General features: G+C 36.8%; 1 protein-coding gene across 1 annotated transcript in view; it reads right to left on the reverse strand.

Moving 5' to 3' along the window:
- Window positions 1-26,569, reverse strand: part of DHX15 (DEAH-box helicase 15) — a 52,941-nt gene that overhangs the window by 15,055 nt on the left and 11,317 nt on the right. The window contains exons 3-6 of the mRNA XM_043870901.1: window positions 25,400-25,593; window positions 11,571-11,730; window positions 9,569-9,787; window positions 4,112-4,279 (exon numbers count right to left, since the gene is read on the reverse strand). Coding sequence (XP_043726836.1) covers window positions 4,112-4,279; window positions 9,569-9,787; window positions 11,571-11,730; window positions 25,400-25,593 — 741 coding nt within the window. The remainder of the gene's footprint in view (window positions 1-4,111; window positions 4,280-9,568; window positions 9,788-11,570; window positions 11,731-25,399; window positions 25,594-26,569) is intronic.

Consider the following 26,569-nt stretch of genomic DNA (forward strand, 5'->3'; position numbering starts at 1 on the left):
ATTTTCCAGGCAAGAGTACTGGAGTGGGTTACCACTGCCTTCTCCATAATAAACATATATCTGCTCTTTTTAAGATTCTTTTCCAGTACAGGTCATTACAGAGCACTGAGTTCCCTGTGCTATTCAGTAGGACATTATTAGTTAGTTACCCATTTTATATACAGTAGTGTGTACACGTCAATCCCAATCTCCCAATTTATCCCTTCCTGTAGTTTTAAATTAATGGTGAATATCGATCAGTGACAGCATTCCTGAATGAAAAGTCCCATTCCAGTAACTGGCACAGTAATCTTTAATTAATGAATTCATGATAGAAGAATTAAGCCTTGGCCTTTACAAAGAGGATATTACCAAAGTTATAGCATTTAAAAAAAGAGAACAGGAAAGCAGCAACTGAATACCAGTCCTCTTTTCCATACCCTCATATAACCTGTGTGCATCTTCATTACCTTTCCTCTTTCCCCACAATCCCATCAATCCTTTCTCCTACTTTAACTGGACCTGCCAGGCCCTGGGTCTGATGGTCACTTACTCATCTTGCCAGCCAGTCAGTGCTTGGCCGTAGTGCATTTCAATGGTCTCAGGTTTTCAACTAGTACTATCTCCCATAACCAGCTTTAAAATATATGACGGGATGAGTAAACCCTTCTCTACAAACTTTTATAAAAATCGTTTCATTTCACCTTAAACATGATGAGCTTCAAAGTGTCTTCCCTCATAGAGTATAATGCACCACTGCCAAGGGAAGATCCCCCTCCCACTGGGGTCATCCAAGGAGGCTATGAGAATGCTCCTTCCGATTTCTAAGATAAAGCTGACTCATGCTAGGAGATAACATGATTTCCCAGCAAGAGATCTTATAGCTTTAGCTGAATGAAAAACATAATTAATTAGTGGGTGATGAAGTAGCACTGTGGCTCTTAGTTTTGATTCTGAATTAAAAGCTGGAGATGAGATCCCAAGGTAAGCCAAAGCCTTGGAAACTCCAGGGGCCTCAACATCACACACATATACAACTGCTGCTGAATCATTTTTAGAAAGACAAAATTCTTCTAAATATTCTAGGATTTACAAGAACATGAAAAGCAGTAGCTTAAAAAACAAAACAACAAACTAATTCTATTCCGTGGGCTTAAACTGCTGAAGAGTCTACAAAACATACCATGTACAGAACTGGCACCAGACTGAACCTAAATTTCCAGTCTGCTAGTATTAAAGGATGAAAGGAGCTCAAATATGAAGTTAAGGTGGACCCCATCAAAGTAACTCAAAATGGAATGAAGAGAACTACATGAAAAGACAATCATGGTAAACCTTGCTGTATTTACTCCAAGATAAATAAAACCACCATTTTAAAATTAAAAGCAGATATATAAAGTACCCATGATTTCAAGAAAAATTAAACCATCTGCATGGAAGATGCACTAACTCCACTTTATTATAATGTTTAAGAAACAAATACTTTTATACACATCCACTGACACAGAATGAAGTTTAAAAAAAACTAGAGAATGAGTACTTTTCTGTCAACAAATCTCCTTCAAAATTATATACTAAAGTTATCACTTAAAATTTCAATTTTCCCCCAAAATTCGGAATGCAAATAAAGTAACAAAATATTTTAACATGTTCTAGAGACAGCATTATGACAAAAATAGTTGCAGCATTCAACATAATGAAGCTAGGATCAGACTATTTTTTTAAAAAGTCATGTTCACAGTTTTTGATTTATGATTAACTCAAAACCTGATTACTACCCCCCCCATCAATCTCCTGTTAATTTATACTCCATCCACTAGGCTCATGGCTCAGACGGTAAAGCGGTAAAGCATCTGCCTACAATTGAGGAGACCGGAGTTCAATCCCTGGGTTGGGAAGATCTCCTGGAGAAGGAAATGGCAATCCACTCCAGTATTCTTGTCTGGAAAATCCCATGGACAGAGGAACCCGGTAGGCTACCGACCATGGGGTCGCAAAGAGTCGGACATGACTGAGCGACTTCATTTTCACTTTCAGGCTCATGCTGCCTATCTTTTCAGTAAGTTCTTTCAGTTTGAAAAATGTATCTGGTTCATTTAACTTTTAGACAGTCAAGTAAATAATTAACCATGATATATTTCAATATCTTTATAATTTTTCAAAATCATCAAAACTATTAAGAAAAAAGACTGAAAAAATACAGCAAAAAAGAAAAAAATTTTGACTCTCCTAGCCCTGTACACAGAAATAAACAATGAATTCCAAATTTGATTGACAAGTAATTCATAAGTGAGTAATATTTCCCAACATTTTTTCCCTACATTAACAGACTCAAGTGTATAGTGGTTGCCACGAGGGGTTACCCTGTTCTAGAAATGTTAGTACCCTGTATACACTCAGTTTAATCCCTATCAATCATCTCCCAAGGTGATAAAGGTAATCATTTATACCCACTTTAAAATATAGATTTCAAACTCTAAAATCAGATTAAGAATCACACAGCAAAAATTACATGCAACTTTAAATAACCTTATATAAATGGCTGGGATTTTTAAAAGCCAAGCTGACCCTTATTGTTCTAGTGGTTTTTAAACCTTTTAAAGCAATGCAATTTTATTTTCAAAGGATCTATCAGAATCCCCATCTCAAAAAATTAAAGCATAGCTGCCTGTATCAAACTCAAATATCCGTTGCCCAACAAAGCATGCAGAAACAAGGTTGGAAAACCCCTGGCCTCAGTTCCTGTGCCAGGCAGATCCATACCAGTGGGACCCACAGTTCCTACCCTCAAGAAATCCACGTAATTTATTCAGTGTTATTAGTGATACTGTTATCAGCAATCAGTGCAGTCAACAGACATGACACTTCAGTTAGGTTGGTTCCAAATCAGGAAAAGGAGTATGTCAAGGCTATATATTGTCACCCTGCTTATTTAACTTATATGCAGACTACATTATGTGAAATGCTGGGCTGGATGAAGCATAAGCTGGAATCAAGACTGCTGGGAGAAATATCAATAACCTCAGATAGGCAGATACCACCACCCGTATGGCAGAAAACGAAGAAGAACCAAAGAGCCTCTGATGAAAGTAAGATAGGAGAGTGAAAAAGTTGGCCTAAAACTAAGATCATGGTATCTGGTCCCATCACTTCATGGCAAATAAATGGGGAAACAATGGAAAAAGTGAGAGACTTTATTTTGGGTGGCTCCAAATCACTGCAGATGGTGACTGCAGCCATGAAATTAAAAGACACTTGCTCCTTGGAAGAAAAGCTATAACCAACCTAGTCAGAATATTAAAAAGCAGAGACACTACTTTCCAACAAAGGTCAAAACCATGGTTTTTCCAGTAATCATGTATGGATGTGAGAGTTGAACTATAAAGAGGGCTGAGTGCCAAAGAATAGGTGCTTTTGAACTGTGGTGTTGGAGAGGACTCTTGAGAGTCCCTTGGACTGCAAAGAGAGCCAACCAGTCAATCCTAAAGGAAATCAGTCCTGAATATTCATTGGAAGGACTGATGCTTAAAAGTGAAACTCCAATACTTCGGCCACCTGGTGCAAAGAACTGACTCCTTGGAAAAGACCCTGATGTTGGGAAAGATTAAAGGCAGGAGGAGAAGGGGATGACAGAGGATGAGATGGTTGAATGGCATCACCAACTTGATGGACACGAGTTTGAGCAAGCTCCAGGAGTTGGTGATGGACAGGGAAGCCTGGCGTGCTGCAGTCCAGTGGGGTGCAAAGAGCAGGACATGACTGAGCAACTGGACTGACTGAGAGACAAAAATTCTAGGAGAAGCCAAGGAACTGAAGAAAAAAGTACTTTGTGCCAAGTGATTTAATGGGGAGAAAGACATGTGGCCACCTTCCTCACCCTAAGCAACCTTGCATTTGCTAAGGAAGAATTCCCCAGGGGCAGGGTAGCAGTACCTGTCAAAAGATATGCAGAATTCTACACAAATACATTTCCTTCTATTTACTTTGGAAATACAGATAACTATGTAGCACACAATTCAGATCACAATCACCTGTAACTTACTCCTTGAATCATAATTCAATACAATTTGAAATCTCACAGACAAATCTTTCAGTATCAATTCACTGTTTATAGAGAACATTTCAATGTTACCTTTCTTCCAATTGCTCCATTCTGTTTTTTTGGAGGTGGAGGCTCAAAGATGCGTTGCTGCTGCTGAGGTGGGAGTGTGGAATACAATGGAATGATTTTGATGTCGCCGACTTCAGGGCCCAAATCATCAACCTCACGCTTTATTCTCTTACAGGCTTCATCAATTTCCTACAAAATAAAAGTTGAAGTGTGCAAACAAAATGAGTACACACTGAAACGTTTAAGTACTTACTATAATCGTGGTTCTATGCAGCTTATTTTAGTAATCACAATTAATTCAGCAAATTTCATTGGGATTTCAAAAATAATCCAAGAAACTTTGATTTCTCTAGTCACATAAACACACAATTGCCTTACTGGCATTCTACACCCTTTCTTCTTAAGAGTCAATGTCCTAATTAAGTCTCAACAAATTGTACCAAAATTGAAATTTCTCACCCAGGAATATTTAACTGCACTCATAACCTTTTCAATTTTCACAATCTACAAGAAACTGATGTGCAAGATATTTTAAATAAGCCAATTAGGCTTTAATGTCACGTATCACTAATGCAATTATATGGAAGATTTGCTTCATTGTGCCTAATGAGAACACACACCTCTACAGTATCAACATAGATATTTAAGAACTAGGTTAACCCAAATATCTTAATGCCTCTTCAAAAACTTCCCTAATACACAAAACAATTCCACCACACTTGCATTTAATTCCAGGTTTCAAGAGAGGACACAATGAATACTGGGAGGTGTGAGAGACAGAGAGGTAGGTGAAGGCTCTAGGGGATGGCAAAGGGACTTTAACATGGAAAGGGAGCTATATTTAAAATTTTACAGAAGCTTTAATTCAGTTAAACTCAGAAGTATGGTAAATGATTTGGCAGTATGGCCAATATCAATCAGAAGTTACCCTTATCGACAAATTATCTTTTATTCAAAAGACAGAACAATTTTTAAAAATTTACCAAGTAAATTTATTGTATATTATAATCAAGCTAGAATAATTTTCCTTAAAATGATTTCTTAACTGAAGTGCAACTTTGTTTCCATGGTAAAAAAATACACTTAAGAACAAAAAAAAGTTTAAATCAATTTAAAACATATCAGCTTTCTGGAGTATTGATAAGGTCTTAAAAACTGTGACACAGAAAATTACTAAAGAGCTTATATACCAATTTCCTTTGAGGTATACAGTTTCCAAAAGAAATGGAAGTTTGCTATTCATTGAAAAAAAAAATATTTTTACCAAAAAACTGCTTTCAAATGCTGTATCTAGATTAGAATGCCCCCTGCTGGTACACAAAAACAAAATTAGATCTTAAAAAAAAAAAAAAACACAAACACAATATAAACCCAAAACTATATAGTTCTCTTTAAAAAAAAAAAAATATATATATATATATACACTCTTTTAGGAAAACTGAAGCCAAATTCAGAGTATTTTTCAATTCTGTTAATTCAGAAGTCACCAAATACCAGATTTTATATAGAAAATTAAGAGCTCCAAATCATGCATTTGCAGACTCTAGAAACAAGATTATTCCAAATTTATTTGAAACTATCTGCTAAGCATGTATGGAGCTGAAACAAAATCACTACTGCATGTGATATAAAGACAACTCTAAAGAGTGAGAAAAAAAATCCCACAGTTTATGTTTTTATGTAGACAAAGACATTCTTTTTTTAAACTTGGCAACAAAATTTTCCCTAAATTTAACTGAACTTTCATAGTCAACATTGACAGTTCGAAAGACAAGAAAGCTCATTGATATTCACCAGCACAATGCAATCTTCTGCTTAGTCATGAACTGAGACAAAAGTTCAAGAGTTTCTGAATTGAGCAAAAGACTTTCAGCTCCAAAAGCATCAATACATGTTAGCAAATTAATTCAGACCCTACTAAAGAATCTAAACTCCTACACGTTGGACTTCCCTGGTGGCTCAGACGGTAAAGCGTCTGCCTACAATGCGGGAGAAACCTGGGTTCGATCCCTGGGTCGGGAAGACTCCCTAGAGAAGGAAATGGCAACCCACTCCAGTACTCTTGCCTAGAAAATCCCATGGATGGAGAAGCCTGGTGTCCATGGAGTCGCAAAGAGTCAGACACGACTGAGTGACTTCACTCACTCACTCACTCAATGAAAAGGCTAACTTTACTCAGTGAAATTAAAGAAGAAAGAATGTATTGCTTAAAGAATGAAGAGTTCAAAATCTTCAAGTATCTACTTAAAACAATTCATATTTCAATTACAATCATTGTTATCAAACTTGGTAGCACAGCTCCTCTAGGGAGTTCTACTAGGAACACCTGGTTTAATGGATTAACAACAACAAAATCAACATTTTCCAAACCTTCACTAATCAAACCTGGTCTTCCCCTCCCAAATTAACTCAAGGGACTATAGAAACACTATTGTTTACATGGTCAAAATGGTAATATGGTTGTCATTTTTAAGTTTTGAGATAGTTAAATTTTATGGATACTAATCAAATTCATGGAGATGGGGCACAGAACTCCCAGAATCTATCACTTATCTGACCAAATAAAAATAACAGGCTCACAGACATGAGGAAGAGTAGCACTGCTACCTTCTCCTCAAAGGTCTTCAGTCCTCAAGACTAGCGAATCATATAAAAGAAACTTAAAAATGCAACAGGATACATGAGATGATTGGGGCTTATTCCCTTCCTTTCCTCAGTTGTGGGAGAGCTGCCACAGTATCAGCCACAGAAATTCAACTCATAGAAAAGCATTTCAGGTCCTCACCAGAAGGCCATCTGATATTTCTTATAGAATTCTAATGTGCTTGACTATCTGAACATAATGATTATTTTGAATAGCCATTTAAAAAAAACATGCTACTCACTCTAGAGAAAATGAGAAACTAGGGACCAGACACCAAAGAACAAAATGAACACAAATGCCTCAACACTGCAAAATATTAAAAAATTCTTCGATTCAAAATGCATACAGACTAATCGTTAGAGAGGTTTATCTGTAAAAGTGAATTTGCAACACACCGAATTTCCCAAAAGAACAAGTATGATTCTTTACTGGAAATGTTTGCAAACTGGGGGAGTATATCTACATCTAATGGGTAAAGGCCAGAGACACAATAAGCACCCCACTACGCATGGGGTTCCCACAGCAAAGAATTAATCAGCCTACAACATAAATAGTGTTGGAAAAAATAGAAATACTACTGGGAAAAAATTCAAGAATAAAAAGATTACTAAACATTTATAGTTCTTAATGCAACAATATTTAATTAAATATTAGTATCAAGCACCCCTGTGGAACCTGAACACCAGTTAGAGTTCACACTATCCTGGCGGTTAGGCAGTCACATACCAGACCACTGATTTTGGTATGTGAAATAACTAGGGCAATTTCCCACTATACTGTGTAGGGTGGTGTCACTAATGTACCACGGGCATTATAATAGCTAAAACATTCACCTGGAACAGTGACTTTTAACCTAAGGGAACAGAAAAATGGCCTTTAGAGCTTGTTAAGGATGCAGATTCTTACAGCACTTCATCCGCGAATTTCATCTGTTTCAGCAAGCCTGAAACAGGGCCAAGAACTTGCTTTAACAAATTCCCCTACCCAAGGCAGGCAATCCACTGACCACACTTGAGAAAAAAATGTTCTAGAGCAGGGATCAGATCTCTTACTATAAAGGGCCAAAATTTTTTAGGCTTTGCATCCATTTACCACCTCTGAAGCATATTCTTTGTTTTCATGTACAACCCTTTAAATACGTAAAAACAATTCTTAACTAGCAGACCACACAAAAACTAAAACAAGAAGAGGGTCAAGCACATGTAACTAAATTAATTAAAATTCTATAAAATTAAATTCTAGTTCCTCCTCTCACTAGCTGCAATGCAAATACTCAAGTCCATTATATTGTTGCGGCTACAGAAACTAAGATTGTGATCTGGTTTCATCAGTTCATGGCAAACAGATGGGGAAGCAATGAAAACAGTGACAGACTTTATTTTGGGGGACTCCAAAATCACTGCAGATGGTGACTGCAGCCATGAAATTAAAAAACGCTTGCTCCTTGGAAGAAAAGCTATGACAAACCTAGACAGCATACTAAAAGGCAGAGACATTACATTGCTGACAAAGGTCTGTCTAATCAAAGCTATGCTTTTTTCAATAGTCATGTATGGATAAGAGAGTTGGACTATAAAGAAAGCTGAGCGCCGAAGACTTTATGCTCTTGAACTGTGGTGTTGGAGAAGACTCTTCAGAGTCCCTTGGACTGCAAGGAGATCCAACCAGTGAATCCTAAAGGAAATCAATCCTGAATTTTCATTGGAAGAGCTGATGCTGAAGCTCCAACTTTGGCCACCTGATGTGAAGAGGAGTTAACTCATTGGAAAAGACCCTAATGTTTGCAAAAGACTGACAGCAGGAGAAGGGGGCAATAGAGGATGAGATGGTTGGATGGCAACACTGACTCAATGGACATGAGTTTGAGCAAAATCAGGGAGATGGTGAAGGACAGGGAAGCCTGGTGTGCTGCAGTCCAATGGGTTGCAAAGAATCAGACATGACTGAGCAACTGAACAGCAACAACTATATTCAACAGTATAGATATAAAACATTTCCAGATGTGAAGCAAGTTCTAATGGAGTAGCACTGTTCTAGAAACTTACTCAGAATAGACTCTCAGATCAGACCCTACACCTGACCTAGCGAATAAAAATCTGCAAGATTTCCAAATGACTGGCATGTATATTAGTTTGAGGACACTAGAAAATCCACAAAGCCTATTACAACAAATGACAAGCTTTCAGAAAACCTCTAAAAGAGTTTCTTTTATCCAGATAACTCACTGAGCTTATTTAAGCCATCAAGAATTTCATAGCACACCTGTAAACATCCTGGTGGAAATGAGTTTAGAAACTGCTGCATGAGAGAATAAAATTCCTATCTTAAAAATGATGTAAATTCTAACTAAAGAATTTCAGTGATTCCTTCCAATTCTCAGTAAACACATGCAGGAAGACAAAAACAAAATACAAACATTTGTTTTGATGGTAGATTGGCACCTGAGTTACCCAAATTCACTTACAAACTATATTACTGCCTAGAGTAACCAGATTTCATTCATGCCTCAGCAGAATGGCAAATCAGCACAAAAACACTTGCCACTCAGGTCTCTCCAAAGTTGAGACTAAAACTGCTAAATCTTGAACTTCTAAAAGCATTTAATATTCTCAGGATATCAACTAGAACACAAAGGCTAATGGCATACAAGGGTATATTCCTAGAGTACATAAATAAAAGGAGCTATATATTTCATATATAAATACAATCATGCTGAAGAAAAACTTTATAGACATTGGGATGAGAAATACATGGTTATTATGTGTTGGGTTCTTAAGTTTAAGTTGTTTCCTAATAGAAATAATATAAATAAGGAAGCAAATAATGACAAATACCTCTTGACCAGTTAAGAAAAGTAGCAGATCTCCTTCCTCCTCTTCACACATATGAATTTGGATCACGGTTCGAATTGCCGCTTCAAGATAATCTCTCTCTGGTTCGGGAGTATAAAAGATCTCAACAGGATGTGTACGCCCAGGAATAGTTAAGAGAGGACAGTTATCAAAGTAAATCTGGAATTTTCCTGCATCCAGAGTAGCACTCATAACTATAACCTGAAAAGAAAACAATAAATTATTTGAAGCTGTCTTCAAAGATTGTAAAGAGATGAGTAATGTTTACTGCACCATATATATCAACTACTGTGTCTCTAGTGGCTCAGACAGTAAAGAATCGGCCTGCAATGCAGGAGACCGTGGTTCTACCCCTTGGTCAGGAAGATTCCCCTGGAGACAAGAAGGGCTACCCACTCCAGTATTGTTTCCCGGAGAATTTCAAGGACAGAGGAGCAAGGCGGGCTACTCTGTGGGGTCACAAAGAGTCAAGACATGACTGAGCAACTAACACTTTCACTCTTCATATATCGATTATGCCTTAAAAGTTGTGATAAAAAAATCAAATATAGAAAAGCTGAGCTACAGTAAATTTACATTTTTAAAAAGTAGGAATAAACCTGATATCTAATAAATAAACTACCATATATTTTCATGAAGCAACACCTTAAAAACCAAAGTTTATAAAATTACATAAAAGGAATTGATAAAAGACATCAATATGTAATATGATTGTTTCCATGCTATTAAAAAAAAACATGACAACCTTGCACACAGGGAAAAACAAAGAAAGAAAAAAAATAAATAAATCAGCGGTACAAATATTTCTCCATTCTTCCAAATCATCTTTACTAAGCATGAGTTCTTCAGAAAATTTTCTGAAACAAACAGGTTTTCTACACTACTGAAAAAGCCACAGCGACAAAAGTCTTCAGGTGCAGGCTGCCTGACTGTGTGGTCACCCTCTCTTTATTTAAACTACATATGACAAAACCCATTAAATAGAAAGCTCTCCCATTAAACATTCCATTACAGAGTTCTAAATTTCTACTTTTGAGTTCCTCCCTTGAAATTTCAATAGCTTATAACGTTTAATCAGGAATAGTACTCATAGTTATTCAAATATATTCTTTAAAAGTTTAATTTTTAAAGTCAAATCAAACTCAGTATCAATTTTTTTAAGACCCAGAATCTTTCTCCCCAGTGTACAAACCTCTGTGATACATACAATAACACTCAATACTAAGTTCCAATGAACTGCACACATAAAATACAAAAAGGGAACTTCATAAAACTTAGGAGACAAAAATGTCCACACAGTTAGTCAGTTTTAAGCCCTTATCAACACAGTAACACTGGCCAGGGTTTAACTGGTATAATGGACGGCGGGCGGGGGGCTGGGGGGAAGAACCAAGACCCTAGGTTAAGGGAAGGCATTTCTGAGGAGCAGTATGTTTTGGATACAGTTATTCCACTCTCCAGCATTATGAGTTAGAATGAGTGAGTTTGCGTTAGGACAAGAACAAAGATCTGATCCTTAATGAAGGTGTCCCCTGTACTTAATAAAAAGCAGGGTGAGCACAAGGTTTAAAAACACCATGGCATAAAATCATTTGAAATGAAACAAAAAACTGGGTGGACTATATAATGAAACGATTAAAAACATATTGCTAAGAAGTGGAAGTATATTTAAAATCTAAAACAAAGACACAGTAAGAGAAATGAAAAAGAATGTATAAACCACTGCTGGTACTCTCCTTATTTGCTTTTTTTTTTTCCCATTTATTTTTATTAGTTGAAGGCTAATTACTTTACAATATTGTAGTGGGTTTTGTCATACATTGACATGAATCAGCCATGGATTTACATTCCTTATTTGCTTTTATAGGTGATTATTTTTGTAGTTGTAGTGATCAGCATGTACTCCCTTTTAAATATATATATATATATTTTTTTTTTCACCTATAGGATTTTTAAAAAGAACCAAACAAATAAACTAATTCACCTTTAAATCTGATCTCTGTCTAACAACCTCCTTCAGAACACCCATGAGAATATCTGTAGCCAATGTCCTTTCATGAGCCTCATCAAGAATTATTACACCATAACGCTCCAAGAGAGGGTCATTCATTGCTTCACGAAGTAGCATCCCATCAGTCATATACCTATATTGACAAATAACATGTTGGTTATTTAGTGTGTTTAAAGTTCAAGACATAAATACGAAATGCAAAGACATCAGATAAATATAAATTAAACCCTTGTCCAAAACAAATGTGTTGTTATTTCATAGTCAATTACAAAATCAAGCTTCCAGAAAAACTTTTTAGTAAATGTATCAAACAAGTTATACATTATCAAATTCTGTCAAATGAAACTATTCTAATACCAAAATGCACTGAGAAACAATGTTAATCTGATAACAGAATTAAACACATTTCACACAAATGCCAAAGTGAAAATGGTCACTTAAATAAATTTCTTAAAATAAAATTTAAAATGTTCAACTTGAAAAAAAAAACCAAGAAACCATTTTAAATTGCTTTATCACATTACAGCACTAAAATGTTGTATTTCTTTAAAACTGCACTAACTTCCCACTTAAGCTAACAGGTTCAAAAGGGCTGAGAGAGCATGAGTCTACCATCTTTTTTTCCTCAGCTCTAATTCAATAAAATGATGGTAAAGAATCAGAAAAAGGAATACATTCATGGAATAAGGAGCAACATTATGCTGTGGAAATGCTGATAAATTACGGAAAAAACAAGGCATATAGCATTATCTATATCAATGAACCAAAGAGGAAAACTAGGTTTAGGGATGGTTTGAGAGAAGACAGCTAATACAGAATCCATGCACTCAGATGAAGGGTGATTTGAAGAATGATTTGTATGGGTCAGTGAATCTCCTGTCTGTTCCATTCTGGCTGCTACTGTCACTAATACAAAACATCCTGCATTTGGCACTTGGACAAAATGAAGTCTGCTTGCAAACACTGAAGTTACAGGCCATCCAGTTAAATACAAATCCATGGTTTTACTTACATAATTAAAACAAGTATAAAAATCTGAAGCCATCATTTATGACTTCACCATTCTGGCTCTATTTTTCACAAATTAATCTAATCTTTCAAGGACCAACTTTGTATTTTTAGCCAAAACCATCTGTTGAAGCACTGAGTTCAACAAAGTGACAGTGTATAACCCAAGTGAACCCTTCTCTTTATTCTGCCTAAACTTAGTTGTAAATTAAGACTTTTGGCAAAGAAATACATCTTTACTTGATATATTTTATACTTCTTTCTTCTTTGGTCCTATTTTAAAAAGGAAACGATCACATTCTTGACATTGGCACAGCACTACCTGCAAGATTACTTTATATTAAGACCATGAAAGCAAAAACAGAGCCAATTAAACTATGCCTCAATGCCTTAACCACAGTGCATGAATCAACTACTCTAGTCTCTAGATGTTTTGAAATATCTTGATCTATGAGGACACTTGGTAATTTCTCCTGCCTGCAGGTGTTATTACTGACACAAGCTAGGCAGTCCTTGTGCACATTATCTCAGTAGCAGAACATTAACACACTTTCATCTACTTGTGGATAATTTCCTTAGTTTCAGCAATACTCCATCTTTTGCTTTGCAAGGCAAAAAACATGGATTGGTCACTCTTTGAACAATATCTGCTTTAACACTACCAACTTTATACCCTGTTACTCAGTTTCCAAGCCTACTCAATTCAACATGGAATTTTAGCGTAGTATTTTTGAAAATACTGTAATTAACAAATGAACTCAACATATGTAGTTCCAGACATACGTATTATTTATGTGAAGTGATGAAATGTACAGCTAGATCAAGTTCAATCATTGACAACCACCTAACTTCCACCTGTAAGACCCTCAACACTGTAAAATGCATTTAATATGTCACATATTAAATTGTGATTAAAAAGTCACTAAGCATTGAACTTTCACTTGAAAACCCCCCTAAAAAACAATACCCCTTTATTTTGATTTTTCCTCAATAAGATTCAGACCACCACGTGATGATGGCATCCAAAAGCAGAGCTGACCCAAATACTCATTCTTTCATATTTTTCTGAGAAGAGGGGAACGATTAAAGATGGCAGCTTATAGCTATAATTAGATTAATGAACTATTATTTGCTCTTTTATTAACAATTATGCATTATCACCTGTACCAAGTTAAATGGTCAACTAAACCCAAATCCTCAGACTTCCAGATTCTAGAATCAGAATTAACATAATTAAATTTGCTGCTTTCCCAGGGAGTATTAGCAGTTAACTTTTCCAGGGCTTTCAAATCAGTGGAATAGACTACTAAGACTAGGTATCAGTATACCGATTCCCAATCCCAGGCCCCTCAGACACAGACATCCTCTCCTCAAAGTCCCACGACTTTCCTGGTGATCCAAAGATTGAGAACTCGTCTGTCAACGTAGGGAACACAGGTTTGATTTCTGGTCTGGGAAGATTCCATACGCCCAGGGGCAAATAAACCCAAGCACAACTAGTGAGCCTGTGCTCAGAGCCCAAAAAGCGCAACTACTGAAGCCTGAACACCCTAGAGCCCTTGCTCCACAACGAGAAGCAACGGCAACGAGAAGCCAGAGCACGGCAACGAAGGGCAGCCCTCACTCACCACAACTAGAGAAAGCTCTCGTGCACAACGAAGAAAAATTTTAAACAAGTCCAGAAATAGAAAGTAGAAAGCTATCACCTGATGATTTGCTAGATATATGAAACCCTTTCCCAAAAAACCAAAGTAACACTGATAGAATACAAAAAGGGCAGAACCAGGTTCTGATAGCCCTAACTATTTTCTTTTACCCAGATCAAGTTTTTCTACCTTTCATAGTAGCAATTAAATATTTACCCATACTAAGGGGTGAGCCATAAAAATAGGGCGCCACAATAATAAGCTGTAATTATATAATTTTGAAGTTTTATTAATGGACTAGTAACCAAAATTTTCCAGGACAGCCAAACTCTACATTTTACTAGGTATCCTATTATCCACAATGTTTCTCTGTCTTGGGAAAATAAGCTTACAAAGTCATCAGTATCATCTAGGAACTTGCTAGAAATACAGGACTGGCCTCACTTGGGATCTACTTGATCAAAAAATTTGCATAGATAGCAACCTGTGTTTGCTTTCACATTTTCACATTTTGATGCTTGCTAAACTACAGGAAAGTGTTAGTCACTCAGTCGTGACACTTTGTGACCCCATGAACTACAGCACACCAGGCTCTCCCATCCATGGATTTCTCTAGGCAAGGATACTGGAGTGGGTAGCCATTCCCTTCTCCAGGGGACCTTCCTGACCCCCAGGTATCCAACCCGAGTCTCCTGCACTGCAGGCAGATTCTTTACCATCTGACTTATTACTGTTTGTTTTATATTTAGACTACAGAAATGAAGTTATTAGACAAAAAGCAAATTCAAGCAATTTTTTATTCAAATTCAAAATGGGTTGTAGAGCTGCAAAGACAACTTGCAACATCAACAATGTGTTTCACCCAGGAACCGCTGAAGAACGCATAGTGCAGTAGCGGTTCAAGTAGTTTTGCAAAGGAGACGAAGCCTTGATGACGAGGAGCACGGGGGCTGGCCATCAGAAATTGATTACGACCAAATGAGAGTAATCACTGAAGATGATCCTCTCATAACTAGATGAGAAGCTGTCGAAGAACTCAACTATGACCATTCTATGGTCGTTCAGCATTTGAAGCAAACTGGAAAGGTTTGCTGAAAACGCTCGGTAAATGGGTACCTCATGAGCTGACCACAAATCAAAAAAACTGTCGTTCTGAAGTGTTGTCTTCTCTTATTCTATGCAACAACAGCAAACCATTTCTCAATCATTTGCAATGTGCGACAAAAAGTGGATTTTATACTACAACCACCAAAGACTAGCTCAGTGGTTAGACCAAGAAGCAGCTCCAAATCACTTCCCAAAGCCAAATTTGTACCAAAAAAGTTCACGGCCACTGTTTGGTCTCTGCCCATCTGATCCACTACAGCCTTCTGAATCCTGACGATACCATTACGTCTGAGAAGTATGCTTGGCAACTCAATAAGATGCACTGAAAACTGCAATGCCTGCAATCATTAGTCAACAGAAAAGGCCCAATTCTTTGCCACAACGTTCGACTGCAGTTGCACAACCAACACTTCAAAAGTCAAACAAATTGGTCTATGAAGTCTTGTCTCATCCGCCATACTCACCTGACTTCTCACCAACCAACCAGCACTTCTTCAAGCATCCTGACAACTTTTTGCAGGGAAAATGCTCCCACAACCAGCAAGGAGGCAAAAAGTGCTTTCCAAGAGTTGAAGCATGGATTTTTTTTTTTACACTACAGGAATAAACAAAGTTACTCCTTGTAGGCAAAAATTTATTAATAAAGATGTGTTTGAGCCTAGTTGCAGTGATTTAAAATTCACTGTCTAAAACTGCAATGGTATTTAAAAAATTATTATTTTTTCCACTCATCGTTTCATGACAAATAGATGTGGAAACAGTGGAAACAGTGGCTGACTTCATTTCTGGGGGGGCTCCAAAATCACTGCAGATGGTGATTGCAGCCAAGAAATTAAAAGATGCTTACTCCTTGGAACGAAAGTTATCACCAACCTAGACAGCATATTAAAAAGCAGAGACATTACTTTCCAACAAAGGTCTGTCTGGTCAAGGCTATCTATGGTTTTTCCAGTAGTCATGTATGGATGTGAGAGTTGGACTATAAAGAAAGCTGAGCACCAAAGAATTCATGCTTTTGAATTGTGGTGTTGGAGAAGACTCTTGAGAGTCCCTTAGACAGTAAGGAGATCCAACCAGTCCATCCTAAAGGAAATCAGTCCTGGGTATTCACTGGAAGGACTGATGTTGAAGCTGAAGCTCCAATACTTTGGCCACCTGATGCAAAGAGCTGACTCATTTGAAAAGCCCCTGATGCTGGGAAAGATTGAAGGCAGAAGGAGAAGGGGATGACAGAGGATGACATGGTTAGATGGTATCACCGACTCAATGGACATGAGTTTGGGTAAACTCCGGGAGTTGGTGATAGACAGGGAGGCCTGGTGTGCTGCAGTTCATGGGGTTGTAAAGAGTCAGACACGATTGAGCGACTGAACTGAAGGAGCTCAGATGGTAAAATCATCCACGTGCATTGAAGGAGACCCAGGTTCAATCCCTGGATCGGGAAGATCTCCTGAAGAAGGAAATAGTTTCCCACTCCAGTATTCTTGCCTGGAGAATTTCATACACAGAGGAGCCTGGTGAGCTACAGTCCATGGGATCGCAAAGAGTCAGACACGAGTGAGCGACTGACAGACACATAGCTGATTTACAATGTTATGCTTATTCTGCTGCACAGTAAAGTGATTCACTTATATATACTTTTAAAATATATATTCTCCATTATGGTTTACCATAGGATATTGAATATAGTTCTCTGTGCTATACAGTAGGACCTTGTTTATGATACGCATTTTAAAACAGCACCATCAAAATGACTGTCAACCAGGTAGCAATGTCTGGAAAGCTGAGAAAAGCATCTTAGATTCCAAAAAGAAATACAAATGGCTCCTAAGTACATGTAAAGATGCTAAATTTCATATAAAAGAAATGCAAATTAAAATCATAATGAGATCTCACTTTTTAACTTACAATACAGACAAAGATAAAAAGGGTCCACAACAAAGTGCTGGCAAGGCCACTGAAACAGATACTCACTTGCTCATCCCTTAGTCAGAGTAGCTAAAACATGGCAACAGCTAATAAAACTCCAACACACCCTCTGACCCAACCAGTTTCATTTTTAAGAAACTCATTTCACAGATATATTCACCTGAACATGTGTGAAAAAATGTGTGTACAAGATTATAAGACAATACTAAGGATACCAACTGATTTTAATAAAAGAAACTGTAAATTCTGTCCACCTAAGGAATTAAACTATGCAGCCATTAAAACAAATGAAGCAACTTTACACTGTTGTAGAACAATCTCCAGGAAAAATATAAGTGAAATTAGCAGCCATATGTCTTGAACCAGCCCTACTATTAAAGCTGAAGTTTAATATGTTCTGAAAATCCTAGTTATGAGCTGCTATTCCACTCCTGTTAGGATTTTGGTTACCTTTCAAAGTATAGGCTTTATTCTGGCATGACTAAACATGCAGATAAATCAAAACTGTTTCTAGAGGATCCAAAATTTGCTCAGCATGACCAAAAGAAATTCCTGATATCTATTTCACAGAACTAGTACAACCCAAGTAATTAGATTTACTACCTTACAAATACTTACACATAAATAATTCTATGGAGCTGAAGAATGAGGATAGAGAGGAATTAACAACATATACAGTGGTTAAGGACATATCCTTTTTGCAAGACAAACCTTGGTGAAGTCCCTGCTTTCTTACTGGAACTTTCTTAAACAAGTTCAACTTCTTCTAACGCTCCATTTGAAAAATGAGAATACAATAGCTATCATTCAAATTAAATAAAAACAACATATAATAAACCACTTAAGTGCACCAACTGCCCGGCACTTGGTAAGTATTCAATACAGTAGAACTGTACACTACACTCTTAACTAACCTTCACCTAATGAATGAATCCTTGGGAAAATCAATTTTACTCTACAACCATATTAGAATATAGCCACACTTCTGCCCCTACCAACTGGGCCAACACAATCGTATATTACACAATGATAACCTTTTAGGGCAGAAAAGAGAGTTGTATGTACATATCCTAAGTCATATGCTTCAGAAAAGCTTGAAAAAGATAAATCACATACAAAAAACCATCAAATGTGAGGTAACTATAGAGGAGTGAAAGGGGAATTCCAGAAGACTGAACTCTTAAAACTCCAGAAAAGCAACACCTGTGTATTTAGAAAGTGTCTCAGTTTAATCTCACTTTAAGAACTAGACATTTACTAAGTAATGGAACTACAAAGGGCCCACATTCAAGGAAATGGTGTTGGTTCTACATTAACAGATTGATAATGTGTAAGTTTTAGGTTAAAATAAAATGCTTAAAGTTCACATAAAATTTCTATTTACCATTAAGTTTTTAGACGAATCCACTACAATCCAGTTAAGTGACGTCTCTATTAAAGAAAAGCTACCCACAGTAAAGCACCTACACAAACAGGTTTGTGTGTGGTAATTTCTTCAAACTTATAATGGATCAAGACTTCTGAAAGAGACCATGACCACAAGTAGTACTTAATGCAATTTTCTACATGTAACTTATTTTTGTTTAAAGCCCCTATCAAGCCCCTATCAGCAGAATACTTCTCTGAATGACAACAGTAAGGAACAGACAAATGACAAGGCTAAAACAGCTTGCATTTATCAGGTGGCTCAGACGGTAAAGAATCTGCATGTCACGTGGGAGACCTGGGTTCGATCCCTGGATTGGGAAGATCCCTAAAGAACGGAATGGCAATCCACTCCAGTATTCTTTTGCCTGGAGAATCTCATGGACAAAGCCTGGGGGACTACAGTCCATGGGATCACAAAGAGCTGGACACGACTGAGCAACTAACACAGCTCTTTCAAGTGATCTGGCTATTCCCAGACTCATGTCTAACTTACACAGCTCACATACAACCCCCTAGCGCAATCTAGGTTTACACCACTGTGTAGAAAAATACAGGTGGCAGCATCCAATGACTCGGAGGCATAAGAAACTGCTGTGTTCTGACAGCAAAGACATCACATTATCAAATAATGGTGAGTAAGAGTGAAATCAATTATTCAGCTTTTTCTTTCAATGTCCAATATCTGTTTAATGGGCTATTAAGTTGTTAGAACATAAATTCTTGTTAGAATTTTGAGTTATTTCTCTAGGCCTAGAGTGCCATGAGAAACTCCTGACAGTAAGCATGCTATAAACCAAAGCAGCATGAGAATGTCTACTCTACTTAAAATCCAACTTATCCACGTAGTTAACTTGCCTATTTGGTCTCTCCATCCTTCTCAGCTCAAATGAAGTACTTCCTCTTCTGTGAAATCATCTACACAATTCATGTGACATTCAAACTACCTTAACTGCTTCATAGCATATGTCCTCTATCAAGTCAGAGAAGAGTCAACAACACTGACATAGTTCCTTAATATACATAATGCTCCTTTCATTTGTAAAGGGATAAAGATTTATACAGGTTGAAGTCTGACATTCTCAGCAAAAGCATTACCCAGAATGAGTAACACTAATCTAACTATAACCACAACACTATATGCAGCATCATATTGGTTACAATGAGAACAAACTACTACTAGATGTAAACAGTCACATGGAAAGGTACCATATAGTACTCTGAATAATTTGGAATCTAAAATGTTTTAATGCAATTCTAATACTTAAAAAAAGCCAAACAGAAAACATCACATCTTCCTCGTGGGCTGCCGTCTATGGGGTCGCACAGTCGGACATGACTGAATCGACTTAGCAGCAGCAGTTATTAACTTACATGCTGAAGATCAGCAGCCTAAGCATACAGCTTTATTTTGGCGGCAAACAGCCAAAATACATTTGGTATGTTTCAGAGTTAGAGATCTAATCAAGCAAAAGAAACACTTAAGAAACTATCGAGAAATAAGGAAACGATATGGCAACCCACTCTACTACCCTTGCCTGGAAAATCCCATGGACGGAGGAGCCTGGCAGGCTACGGTTCACGGGGTTGCAAAGAGTTGGACACGACTGAGCCACTGAGCACACGAGGAAACTACATTGTTTTTTTAGAACACATTGCTCATCCCTCACATGTCCATACCTTCTGAAGGAAATGATCTCTTGTCTTTACAACAGAATTTACAGAAAGCTAGGATGGACATGCATGTTCTGAGTATTTTCTTAAAAGATGTTGGCACTACAAACAAAGAGAGACTTCTCCAACCAATCCCTTGCTAGTGCTTTAAACACTGTGTTTACACAAAGGTCAAATGTAATATTGTATGCAGACCTTTAGGAAACCAAGTTAGTTTTGTATGAATTAAAAGTCAACAGAATTTTTTCTACGGTGACAACAGTGATTTTTTTAGTTTCTATAACAGGAACTGCTGAAGTGGTAAATAACCACATTTATTCTTTACATCTACTCCTTTCTGAAGATCCAGAAAACTACCTTTCCCTAATTCAGAGATACACTTGAATTAGAACAAAGCCCACCATACAACAGATGCTCGATAAATTAGTTTATAATTGATGTTTATATAATCAATAATCTCTAAAGACCAGATTTGCTTTCACATCTTACCTTCAGCCCTAAAAGAATATTTAGATTCATTCATTCATTTCATATTGACAAGTAATATCAATGTTTAATTCAAGCTAAACCCCCCAAATTGTAGTTCAAATACTGTATTAAAAGGGACTTTATTAAATTAGCTTTTTAAGTCCATTTTAAATTAACCAGGTTAGCTGGTTAATTAAAATACAATAATTTCTCACAGTGAAAATCTACCACCACCATCAGCAGCAGCAAGAGAAGAAATGTTGACTTAGCACTTGCTGTGTTACAGGTAACATTCTAAGGGACACACACAAATTACATATTTGATCTGAGAACAATCCTAAGATGTAGCTGTTATTGTCAGCTCCATCTTCTGAAAAAGCAGTAAGCTCAAGGAGGTTAATTAATGTGGACAAAATCACAGCCAGTAAGTGGCAGAACCAGGACACAACTAGGCACTATGATCCTAGAGTCTGTGCTCTACAATCTATTTCCTTTTGATTCTTTTCTCAAGTTTTTAGAACAAGACTGCCTTGTTAGAAATCCACTCTGGAAACTCTAAGTAGTCGTGCAGCTGGTCCTTCAGTTTCCTGAGGTCCCAAAGAATCTGCTATGGCAATGGCTGGTAAATCCTCCCCAAGTAGCAACCTTAGAGGTTCTGTTATACTGGGCTCTTATATTTGTTATGTACTTTTAGATTCTCTTTCATCTTCTCACCTCGACTGCCTTTTGGAAATTAAAAAATTCCCCAAGTTTCTGAACCATGCTCTCTGAAATAGTACTTCTTTAGCTGGTTTGTTCAAAACATCTCTCCCTCAGGTTTTACAAAGGGTTTATCACATCTTAAAACCCAGGCTGTTTATTTCCCTCACCACTCAATTAGATTTAGACTATGTCCTATCTTAATTATTCCTGATTTTCCAGCAGCTTGTCCTTAAGTTATATAAAAGATAAACATCTCAAGATGCTTATCTACTCTTACAGACCTAACATCATGTATCCTCCAAGAAAGAGCTGCAACACTTTCTGCTTCATACACACACACATTATCCCAGACTGAGTTCTTAGCCTTCTGACAAATTCCAAAACTGAAATGAAACTGATACTCAAAATCAAACGATTCAAAATAAAAGGCAAATTACATACATCAAATCAACCTATCACTGTACCTTCTCCGCCAAGGCAAGTTTAAACAATCAGGGAAAATGTCCTTCTGTGAAAACTCTACCCTTTCCACAATTATGTTCACTGGTAGTCTACATTGTAGTGACTAATTTTCACACTCCTCTGCTGCCCCTTCCATGTCATATTTAAAAAAAAAAAAGGATTCATGCACAAGTATACAGATACAAACTCCCTTCCCAATGGGTTTATGTTCCAATCAGGTTAAGAAAAAGAATCAAACCAATCTTTGATTACCCATACTGTCTATACAGTCCTGAACCATCTCAAAACTGATCTGCCTTAGAAATGCTGACTCACACAAATCAGTGTAAGTAACATGAAGACTATAGTGGCTTCAAGCAAAAAGTATGCTTTTTTTTTCCCTTCAGAAAAAAAGGGTTTTAAAAAATGATGTTCCATGTGCCTAAAAAGTCTGTACCCCTACTGCTACTCCTGGCAAACCATTACTTTTACTTCAGTTCTTGACCGAAATTCTGCCTTCTCTTTTCCAGCCTCAAGTGAATTCTCAAATCATGCTTTCAAATACACTCCAAAATTCTTTCAGAGCGTAATCACAATTTGAAATTTTATATTTACTGTGTATTTGCTTTATGTTGACGGGGCCAGTTTTAGTTTTACTACTATACCTAGCACTGCCCAACACACAGAAGGTACTCTGTTATTAGCTGACTGAAAAAATAACTAAGCATCACTTGCCTAAGTTAAAGTTACTAGGTTCCCTCAGTATTACTATCTCTCAGTAATTCTGTAGTTTGAGGAAACAACAAAAAGGAAGCATATCACCTAAAATAGTGAAATTAGCTACCAAAATAATAATGTAAATATTAAATATTTTAAATACCTCATTGAGGTACCCCCCCCCCCCACCAATAACTTCCATTCCAAGATGGCTAAAGGAACATACACACAAAAGATGGGAGCAGGCAAACACACAACGAATTATAAAAACCTGTTAGCAGTGGTGGTTTTGAAAAGTAACTTGCCTACTGGGACTGGATAGCTGTTTAAGGCTAGTCTAACACAGTGTGCACAAATTTACACTAGATCCAATCCTCTCAACAGAGCAATATTAAGACCTAGAATGTAGACACATATGTGTCCCAAACACTGAAGAAACTATCTTTGGACCATTAGCTGTATAAAGATGAAGCTAAAGTAGTCTCAAACAAATTAATTAGTAAACCAGTATTTACATAGTGCACACAATACATCAGGAAGGACATGGTTAAATTCTCGGCTCCTCAAACAGAATCTTTAAGAGTTAGTCCTCTTTACCATCCTTCGGTGGTGAAAATTAAAGGCTTCTTCTGGCTACAAAGTAGATCCATAGGCATTTTATATTACACATGAGAACAGTTAATGGAGGGCTCAAATAGTTGTCTGATGTATTCACTCTTCCTACCCAATTAACTATGTAACTAATTCTCATTAAGTTTTAGCTATTTTGAACATCTGGGTTCTCAAGAAAGGAGTTGATAAATGACTTCACAAAATATATCTAGGGATTCATAAGACATTGCACTTAATAAAGCACTTCCATTAGTTAAAACTACCACTTACTCCATACTAATACGATGTGTTATCACTTAAAGACAATACTAGGTTAACTTCTAGCTCTTCAGAAGATTCCAGGAGAAATTCCCATAAGCTTACCCTATAAGAATTAAGGTTTCTTTTTAAATTTAAATAAAGCCTCTAGAAACCATTCCATAGAAAACATCACAGTGCCAAAGATAGAGCTCTCAAATCTGTTGTCATTCATTTCCTATTAACTGAACCAAAATCTTTCAGAAGCATGTGTCTTTTGAAAGCCTACCACTTTCTACTATAAACATTTACACATTTTGCCCTAACATTGCATGTAACTTTCTCATCTCCCAATTCCTAAATTCTGCTCTCCCTGCTCAACTATGGCTTACTTTAAAAAAAAAAAAAAGAAAGAAAAATTCAACGCACAGTAAATCAAATGTCATGTTATTGTTTCTCCTAAAGGTGAGCAAAATCTGCACTTTATTATCCTCAATTCCTTGACATTATCTAATCGTAAAGTAATAAAAAATAAGTTCAGATTTTATGTAACACTTTTGTCAATTATACTGTATTTACAACTGATAAACACCATGACTGTCACTAAAGATTTATTCAAAAAAGATTAAGGTTTAAGTCAAAAACACACCTCATAAAGTCATAAAGACAAGCTGACTGAAGTAAACACTTAAGTTCAATTGCTATTAATTGAAACTAATTAATAAAGCAATTATTTGGAAATCATAATAAAACAATAAATCAAAGAAATTAGAAGAAACTGAGATGGAATTTGAAAGGTAACAAGGTTTTGATTATGGAAAAAAATTTTAAGTTGTGATAGCACAGTTACATTTAGAGAAATCTTATTTTTGAGACAAATGCACTGAAGTATTTACAGATCAAAAGTATATGATGCCTAGGATCTGCTTCGTATTTTGGGGGACACAGAAATGGGTTGAGATATGGACGAAACAAGATGAGTCAACTTTGAAGATGCAAGACAAATAAATATGAGTTCATTACAGCATTATTCTACTTTTACACACATTTGAAGTTTTCTGTAAAATACACAGCTTTCCCTGTAACACTGTATGTACCTTTGCCATCAAAGACTCCTATCACTGTCTGCGTAACATCTCACCCACCACTGTCTTTTAAAAACAACCTCAGGGAGAAGACGGTATCAAGACAAAGAACTCATTTTAAAAAAACAAATGAACTATCATACACATACACACAGAATGAACAAAAGATTTTCAAAAGAATTACCATCAGGCAACAAACATCACACTACTTATGCTGAATGCAAGTGTGAAAAGTATCAGAAAGAAGCTCAATATGGTTGTCAATCATATTAGAAAGAAGCTCAATACGGTGTAACGAAGAGGTTTTGGGGAGACTCTAATAAGAGTATATTACAAGAGATTGCTCCTTTTAGTGCAAAACACATCCATGGTAACACCTGTGTAATTAGTATTAAAAGCCCTCTACCCCAAATAAATCATATCCCTTCCCACACATCCTTCTTTCTAAAAACATTTTTCCTCTAAGATATATCATCTACCTGTCATATTTAAATGATACACTTCACCTAAGATATAGCACCAAGTAACTAAAATCTGACCTGTGAACTTCACTGTCGACTGAACAGCTATATATATTACTAATAAAAAAAAAAGAATCCATATTAAAAGTCATCTAGTAAGCATAAGAAGGTTTAATCTGGGTTATTCTAAATCTGGATAACCTGAGACTCCACTAGCAATGTCTGTTATCTGGTGGCAGAAAACTAAAAGCAGAGGGGAAAGAGTGTCCATTTTTAAAGACAGTACTTACTTAAGAATGGTTTTTGCACTACTGCAGTCTTCAAATCGAATGGAGTAACCAACTTCCTGGCCCAACATCACATCCATTTCATCAGCAACTCTCTGAGCCACACTCATTGCAGCCACTCTCCTGGGTTGGGTACAGGCAACTCCTCTTTTGGGTCCTGGTAATGATCGCATGTACTCCACACACCACTGTGGAATCTATCAAATAATTTCACATTTAAATTAATTCTACTCTGCCTACACATCGAGTATGTTTAACATGAAGTGTTTTATCTCATTCTAATAATATAAGACAAAATTCAATTCAGGCACACCACAATTATTTACGACTCAAACTTGGAACAGCATGAGCCCTCCGAGGCGGGGAAGGTCCCAGAGAACAAGGCTCTGATGGAAACCACACCTCAGTGAGCCAGGTACACTCAGCTGAATGTGCTGGATGGGGTCAACGTTCCACCACCAAGCGTTTTTCTATACATGGGGGGAAAAAGTCAACTTAAGAAAATTCTAAGTTTATAACAAATGTTAGTTCCCAAAAATATTCTAAGAAACCTTTAACTTAAATTCTTAAACAATTTAAGTTACAAAGTAATGCACACAAAAGTAGAAACCATATCTATTTGTAGTTATAAAGCTGTATCTTTCAATTCAATTCAAATTTGTTATGTTAGGGATTCCCCTGGCAGCCCAGAGGTTAAGACTCCACTCTTCCAATGCAGGGAGCACAGGCTCTACTCCTGGGTGGGGAACTAAGATCCTACATGCTGCACGCATTCAAAATGTTAAAAAGAAAAAAAAAGCTAAGTCAAGAGAATCTAACTCCTATCCTTTTCCCCTCAGAAGTATACACAACGGTAACATCCTAAAGGTTAATTTTAGGAAGATCTTAAAAGTTAACTGTCAATCTCAAACTCAACAGAACCTAGAGAAGTAACAACAGCACTTCCCTGAAGGAGTGCAATGAAGGGTACAGAAGGGGCGGGGGGAGACCAACAAGTATAAGTAGCTGGTTGTTGCCATGATGACAGTGCATTTCCTGGCTGTTTCATTATCAACAGAAGCTCAGAGATCCTCTAATTTAATGGTTCTTTCTCTACCCATTTACCTGAAAAAGAACCATGGGAAAAATCTAAGTGCTTACTACACTAAACTGGAACCCACCGCTACAAAGACA

The sequence above is a fragment of the Cervus elaphus genome, chromosome 17 (genome assembly GCF_910594005.1).
Source record: "Cervus elaphus chromosome 17, mCerEla1.1, whole genome shotgun sequence".
Taxonomy (NCBI): domain Eukaryota; kingdom Metazoa; phylum Chordata; class Mammalia; order Artiodactyla; family Cervidae; genus Cervus; species Cervus elaphus.